This window comes from Argentina silus (genome assembly GCF_951799395.1).
Source record: "Argentina silus genome assembly, chromosome: X".
NCBI classification, from domain to species: domain Eukaryota; kingdom Metazoa; phylum Chordata; class Actinopteri; order Argentiniformes; family Argentinidae; genus Argentina; species Argentina silus.
Window position 1 is genome coordinate 42,961,784 of NC_139653.1, and position 7,711 is coordinate 42,969,494.

Sequence of the window (7,711 nt, forward strand, 5' to 3'; positions counted from 1 at the left end):
CGCTCTCTTCAGACTGGTGTCAACGTGACTGAATGATAATCGGACAGCGCAATAATGTGATTGATGCGTCCGTTGCCAATATTATTAGGTCACAATAAGAGAGAGAGAGACAGCTAGGCTGCGATTAAAATGCATTGTACCGTCATGTTTACGCTAATTTCAACACCAGTCCATATATGGGCATTTAAATTAGAGGATGAAGAGAGGAAACGTGAAGAGAGAAACGTGGCCTAAAGTAGCCTAAAACAAAAATGATTGCCTATTCTATAGCTTATATTCTAAAATCATTCACCTATAGGCCTATATTTAGCTACATGCTTGCTTTTCTTTATACAGGGTTCACTTGGTATATTACATTCATCATTCATGAACCAACATTCAGGGTGTATCTTTGATGAAGTAGACAAAAATATAACCATACAAAATTTCCGAAGCTGAAATAGTACATTTGAGGAAATGCTGTTGTACTTTGTCTATATTGTATGTTAAAATAAAATCACTTTTATCACAAAAACGATTGTCGGATAAAAATGTTAGATCCGCAAGCGTAATTCGAAATGTTCCGCAATAAATAAATAGGCTCTTTCGGGTCAACCTTCAATGTTCAGCCCAGTTTACTCGCAAATCAGACCCCAGCAGATCTCAGTTTAGGGATTCGGCCTCTGCATAAAACAGCAAACTGATAAATGGGCTACTCACAAGCCTCTTCTCTTGGTTTTTGCTTTGAAGCGTATAGTCCTATCCCGGTCAAATACTAATAATTTCACCTTCTGAAATGCAAGTCCTGGTATGTGCCCAAGTCTTTGTGATTGTGATTATTTAGGTCTGGCCTACCCACCATGATTATGATTGTCACCCACTCGATCATTTGCCAGGTAACCTTACAGTTTCATCATCCCAGGTAAAAATAGAATCTTCTAAATTATTTCTTATATTTAATATGAATGTGAACGTTCTTAAGCCTCTGTCTCTTCTTGCCATGTGAGTCTCTGTAAACCCACAGTATGATCTCTCAGCATTGTGTCTTGGTTCACTGCCGCTCACATGCAAACACAGTATTGGACCTATGTCAGGGTTATCCTCCTCGTCCTGACACGCAGCATCGGAGCTGCAGCCAGCACATACACTCTGCCAGGGACAAATACTGTAAATAAAATACCCTTAGTAAATGCAACGTTTTTGGCCCAAAAGGCAATGCGCACTGCGCATTGGTACCAGCCAGCCAGCCAGTACACCTGTCACACATCAGTCTAGAGACAAATTGTATGATGTGTAGGCTAAGCTATACGTTTCTCATACGCACTTTATTTTTTTTCACACCAAATCCGCCTTTACACACCACAATCAGTTGACCAACAGTCAGGGCTTAACCATCAGCCCAGAGGCTGTCTCACAATATAGGCCAGCGGGCAGCCAGCTGCAAATCCACACAGATTGTGGTTGTCGAGCTGTGATTGGACACTGTGACGTCCGCGCGTTGATCTCCTTGATGGACACATGCTAGTGGTGCCCTCATTCGCGCGTTCTTGACACTCTGACACGACAGTGGTGGTAATCGCTCCGTCGCTCCGTCGCTCCGCTCTGAGCTTTGTTGCTCGCTCCGCTCTGCACTCCAAGCTCGCGCTTGTAGCCCCGCAGTATGCGAGTGTTGCTGGATAGCAGTTGGATGAAGTTCGGTCCCGCGAGTAGAGGCAGCTATGACTGGGTCCCGGGATCATCGCAGCTCCCTCCAACCGACCAGCTCCCTCCGGTGAGTTGGTAGATAAGGCCTATAAATGAAACCAGGTTGTGAACCAGGTGGATATAAGACACCTGCAAATGTAGCCTATCTATATAGCTTAATTGGCCTAAATAATAAACAATGCTTGAGAGAAATATCACACTTTCATTGGAACTACAGTAGACTAGGCCTACTGTGATTGCTAGTTATTCAATAACTTGAAAAAGTTGAGAACTTGATTGTCCACCTGACTAGTCATGCCGTATACTTTATTTATTTGTTCTTATTATTATTATTTATTCACAGGACACAATTCTGTGAATGAGTCCAATCATTTTGATATCTTCATCAACCCTAATCTGCATCATCGCTATGAGCTATAATTGTATGTAAACCTTGCAAGCAGAGTCATATTTAATATGATTAATATTCATATATTTAATGACATATTCCATATGTATTATATGTACTACCTCCTAATATGCATGTTACATTGCAACACAATTCCAGGTGTTCCAAACATGTAAATATCTAACAATCATTTGCATTTGTTATTATTACACACAAAAAAAGTGTGTTTTATTGTGACAACAGAGACTTGGCTTGACACAGTTCTTCTAACATTTCCACACAGGGTCAACACTGGGACGAGCTTCCCACAGGAGAAAGTTCCGGAACAGGGCTTATCCTTTACATCGTCATAGCAGCTGCCTCCCTCCTCTTCCTGAGCCTCCTCTGCTTCCTGGTCTACCGGCGTTGCTCCGCCTCCAAAAACAAGCTGGGCGTAGCCAACGTGATAGCGCTAGATCTGGACCTGGACCTGGACTTGGACCTTGATGACCCTGACATCCTGACATCGCTCTCCCGCCGAAACACACAGCTGCTTTCGTCCTTCCGTCGCCACAGGGAACAGTTCCCCAGCACCAGCTCTGACATGTCTGACCCAGGGGTTTTCCTCATGGTCTACCTGCCCTCCCCCTACGAGGAGACCCTCACTAAACTAGCCCGTGTGGCCAGCATCTCCAGCTCTAGAGGCGTAAAAGCAGTTGGCCCATCAACTACAAGGCTTTCTACTACTGAGGAACCACAGGCTGCAATCACAGTGGAGGAGCACCCCAGGGACTCAGTCTAACCGACTGGCTTGGTGTGTGTGAATGAAGGGTGAAGTGTGGCCCCTAGACACTGGTGTTAGATCTGGGCTCGTATTCACACAAAACCTCAGTGTAAGAGTGCTGATCAAGGATCAGGAACTTCTTGTCCATATAATCTTATTTATTATGATCTGAAAGGCAACTGATCTCAGATCAGCATTCCTACTCTGACTGAGATGCTTTGTGAATATGGGCCCAGGTTTGCCTGATTCTTAATGGTTAAGGTTAGGGTGTGGGGAGGGAAAGCTGATCCTAGATCTGTTCCGAGGGGCAACTTCACCAGAATTAAGCCTTTTCTCAATCATTAGGAACATGACTCCTCACGTCCTCTCCTCCGTCCTCCAATTGGTTTGTCCCCAAAAAGCATTGGAGGAGGATATGTAAGTAGAGGAGGAACCTAGATCTTCTCCTCCAATGCATTTTCTCCTCCAATGCACAAGGAGTCGTGTTCCTAACAATTTAGAAATAGCCCCAGTCTGTGAGAGGAGGGGAAAGCGCACAGCTCTAAACCATCCCTTCATCTTGCTGATGGGAGTTGGAACCAACAAGGAAATCTTCTTTGTGACTGTAAAATGTTCCATCTCACACGAGTGTAGATCAGGGGAGGCTGGTGGAGGTAGAAATCGGAAGACGGACTCATTGTAATGCGTGGAATGGAATGCATTACAAAGAGCCCCTCCTCCGATTTCTGCCTCCACCAGCCTCCCCTGGTGTAGATGTGTTGTGTACTGGGCTGTTTGTCATGACATGCAGCGCTGTGTTGTGGTAAACTACGCATATTCAGTAATTGTCCAAAGGGACACAGAATAAGCGTCTTATGAGGAGTAAAACCATAATTTGGTCGTCCCGGTTAACGACATGGTTTCTTTATTATTGCCGGTGTTTGACACCACACTCAACAGAAGGTCTCCTCATACTGGAGATCTGTGAAGCAAGGTATGGCTTCTGCACTTCACACCATTTAAGACCAACAACAGTACGGACAACATACGTATGAAGAGGGATAGTAGCTTCCAATTCCTTATTGTAATACTGTATTTTATTGTCCTTTCCTGCACTGTTCATAGTGAGCTGTAAATAATTACTGCTCTTGTAAAATATATTTTCTTGAGAAAAATTCTATGTAAATATGAGCTATGTGAGTCGTTTCTAAAATAAAGAGCCTATATCTTACTTTTTTTCTCTATATGAATGAATGAAGTGTATAATTGAGTGACAGGCAATGGCTTATATTTATGTGGTGCTATCTAGTGGTCATCTGGTGAAACATCAAGAATTCAGCATTACACCACACACACACACACACACACACACACACACACACACACACACACACACACACACACACACACACACACACACATAAAGTGAAGCAATATTTAATCAAAAATCAAAATCACTCAGATAAATAACAGATATTTCCAACATGATGGACATGAATGCAGTCACATAATTAGAGGACAATATAATACAGTATCATTATGTGAATGCAGTAATGTTACAGACCAATATAACTACAATCAGTCAGATGAATGGTTGTTCCACAACATGATCCAGTGGGACAACAAATAAAACAACAGTTAAAAGGCTGTGTACTGAACACAAATGGACCAGGAGGTGGGGAGTCAATATCTTCCTTGAATATCAACCCCTGAAGTCAACCCCAGACACTAATGGGTCTAACATTGGGTAGGTGGAAGCAATATGGCCACATTTCCACCCAGCAGAATAAGAGGGCTAGATGAAGCCACACTACCGTATTGCTTTAAAGGCTTTTCCATCAATTTCTCTTAGATCGACAGGAGAACCTTAGGAGATAGGGGGCTAAGGGGTTGATTTAGAATTCAGGAGTAAAGGCAAGCGTTTAATCGTGATGGGGTCACGATGAGGTGCCAGGCTGCTCTCCTTTGGGTTTGCTGGCAGTGGGGTCCAGGCTGGTTCCTTCATACATGATCTTGTTTTTGATACCATCCTGAATAAACCTCTGCTGGACGCGCAGCTTGGCGTTGGTAACTCTACAGTAGAACCTGGAACACAGCAGCAGCAGAGAGAGTCATTACTGTAAAGGCCTGGATACTCCATTGTCTTAGGACAGGTGCCATCAATGTGGTGCGACCTACGTCGCCTGAACCTATCAGAGTGGACGGAGTCACGCTATCTGTTGTAAGACAATGCTGGATACTCTGGATATGACAAGGTACTGTTGGACTGTGAGGCGGTATTGGCTTCAGGGTTACAGAGGTTGATCACACAAATCAAACATCAAAAGAAGTGTAGGTTCTTACTAGCGAATAGGGAACCTTATCATTGATGACTAGACAACCTACCATGACCCTAGTGTGGTGAGCATGAATCCTGCGAAGCCGACATCGAAGGACCTTTTCACTCGACCTGCGGATGACAGGAGAAGACAAAGGGGTAAAAAGGAAAAGGGGTGAGTGTTACATTTACATTTATGGCATTTAGCAGACGCCTTTATCCGTAGCGACTCACAACAAATACATTTGTTCATGTAAGTGAATCATCTATCCATCAGTCATCATAAGATAAAGTAATCAATGCTCAGACCAGGGGCCATAGGCAGTCACAATGCTAGAAGAAGGAAAAATCCTTGAAGAGGTCTTTAGGAGGGACCGTTAAGACGTAGCCTGAAGAGATGGGTCTTCAATCTACAGCAGAAGATTGGTAGTGACTCTGCAGTCATGACAGCAGTTGGAAGCTCGTTCAACCAGCGGGGCGCCAGGACAGTGAAAAGCCGTGATCGGCCAGCCGAGGTGGAAGAGCGGAGTGATCGGGCAGGGGTTTGGGAGCTGACCATTGCTTGCAAGTAGGGAGGGGCTGTTCCCTTTGCCGCCCGGTAGGCAAGCACCAGGGTCTTGAATCTAAAGAGAGCTGCTCTTGGCTGTTCTTGAGTGTGTGAATGTGTGTTCTTGAGTGTGAATAAGGGAGGTGACTCCTTTCTCTGATTCCTATGTCCTCTCTCCTCGCCTCCTTCTCAAAACTCATTGGAGGAGAGGGTCTGGGGTTCCTCCCTCGATGCAAGAAATAAAGGGAAGACATTTGAGATATGGCCATATATAGTATAATATACGGTGCCCTGCTAAGTAATGGGACAGTGAAGCATATTTTCTTCTTTTGACTACACTCCAAAAGTTTGGATTTAAAATCAAACAAGTAGAATGAGGTTAAAGTAGATATTCTCAGCTTTTATTTGATGGTATTTGTGTACAAATCTTCAGATTTAAATCCAATTGAATATGCATTTCATTTCCTGATGATAAGATTTTAGGCAAAAAGACCTCAAAACAAACAACAACTGAAGATGGCTGCAGTACAGGCCTGGCAGAACATTACCAGACAAGATACCCAGCGCCTGGTGGGGTCAATGGGTTGCAGACCGCAGTTATTGCATGCAAAGGATTGTCGACCAAATACTAAACATTAGTGCTTAATTTGGTAATTAGTGATAAATCTGTCCCATTACTTTTGGGTCCCCTATCATTGGGGGACTATGCATAAAAAGTGTTGTAATTTCTGAATGGTGAAACCAATATGGACACAAATACCATCAAATAAAAGCTGAGAATCTCTACTTTAACCCCATAGTAATCGTTTAAAATCCCAACTTTTTTATATTCTTACAGAGATATCCATGAAGTCATATAGCAAACTCTCTAACCCAACAATCAACTGAAGATCAGCAGGGCAACTCAAACGTACTTGTGGCCAGAAAGTGAAGCAGACCAGTGGCGATGGATCCTCCAGCACCATGTAACAAAGCCTCTCTGGCACAAGGCGTGTTCTGGATGTCCAGGATACCCAGCAGTTTGAAATTCTGAAGACCAGAGATGAAACAGAATGAGATAAGACTACTCACTGCACAGCTGGTTAACTAGAAGATCATGCAGGCACACTGTACAATGAATGAAACTGATATGTTAACAAGCATCACACAGTGAACAAAGACATACTCCATTCATTAGTCTTCTCTGTTCGATCTGTGTAAAGCTACATTTAAGTCAGGCAATCAGGGTTGGTTAAAGTTGGCTTCCAATCTATTTAGCTAGTGCTACCAATGCGAATAGATGATGTAGTTGACCTTCTGAAGAGAGACATCTATAACATTTAGCTAGCAAGGTATTTGTGTGGCTCATATTAAATGTATATGATAGACATTGGTCAGGAGACATACCTTCTTGTTATCACTCTCCTCTTCGCTGGCCATTTTCTAATCTAAATTACCTTGTTATACAGAAACTATCTTGCATATCGCATTTATTTATTTTCGTAATCACATTGGACACTGATCATGCGCAATGGTGCACTAGCCTAGTCCGTGGGGTACTACGGACAGGGAAACGACGGTTCTAAGTATTTAGGTTCCGCGTAGATTTATCCAACTCTGCACTGTACATTACAGCTTATTGAGAGCAATAATTGATTAAAACTGACATTATTATTTATATATATATATATTTATATTTGTATGCGTTATAATGTTACTGAGTTACTGCAAGGTGATGCTAAAGACACGTTTCCATCCTGAGATTGGCAATAAAACTGATGAATCCTATTCTATTCAAATAGAAATAGGCAGTGGTGCTGTAGATAATGGTGCTGTTGAAGGCATTTACATTACATTTACATTTATGGCATTTAGCAGACGCCTTTATCCAAAGCGACTTACAACAAATACATTTGTTTAAGTAAGTGAATCATCTATCCATCAGTCATCATAAGAAAAAATAATCAATGCTCGGACCAGGGGCCATTGGCAGTCACAATGCCAGAAGAAGGAAAAACGACTTGTACAAGGGGGTAGTGGGGATGAAGAGGTCTT

At 42.9% G+C, this 7,711-nt stretch overlaps 1 protein-coding gene across 1 annotated transcript; it reads right to left on the reverse strand.

The window, feature by feature from the left end:
• Positions 1 to 4,240: 4,240 nt before the first annotated feature.
• Positions 4,241 to 7,191, reverse strand: cox20 (cytochrome c oxidase assembly factor COX20). The gene is made up of 4 exons (XM_083694935.1): positions 7,064 to 7,191; positions 6,592 to 6,706; positions 5,199 to 5,262; positions 4,241 to 4,898 (listed from the first exon to the last, which is right to left on the reverse strand). The coding sequence occupies exons 1-4, from the start codon at positions 7,094 to 7,096 to the stop codon at positions 4,751 to 4,753; spliced, it is 360 nt and encodes a 119-aa protein (XP_083551061.1). The 5' UTR covers positions 7,097 to 7,191; the 3' UTR covers positions 4,241 to 4,750.
• Between the last annotated feature and the right edge of the window lie 520 nt (positions 7,192 to 7,711).

What these genes read in the sequence shown, in the direction of transcription:
- cox20 (XM_083694935.1), bottom strand. Translation starts at nt 7,096, where the DNA reads ATGGCCAGCGAAGAGGAGAGTGATAACAAGAAG. An exon ending in AGGAGAGTGATAACAAGAAG is followed by an intron (nt 6,707 to 7,063) that starts GTATGTCTCCTG and finishes TCTGGTCTTCAG; the next exon opens with AATTTCAAACTGCTGGGTAT. An exon ending in CTCACCACACTAGGGTCATG is followed by an intron (nt 4,899 to 5,198) that starts GTAGGTTGTCTA and finishes GCTGTGTTCCAG; the next exon opens with GTTCTACTGTAGAGTTACCA.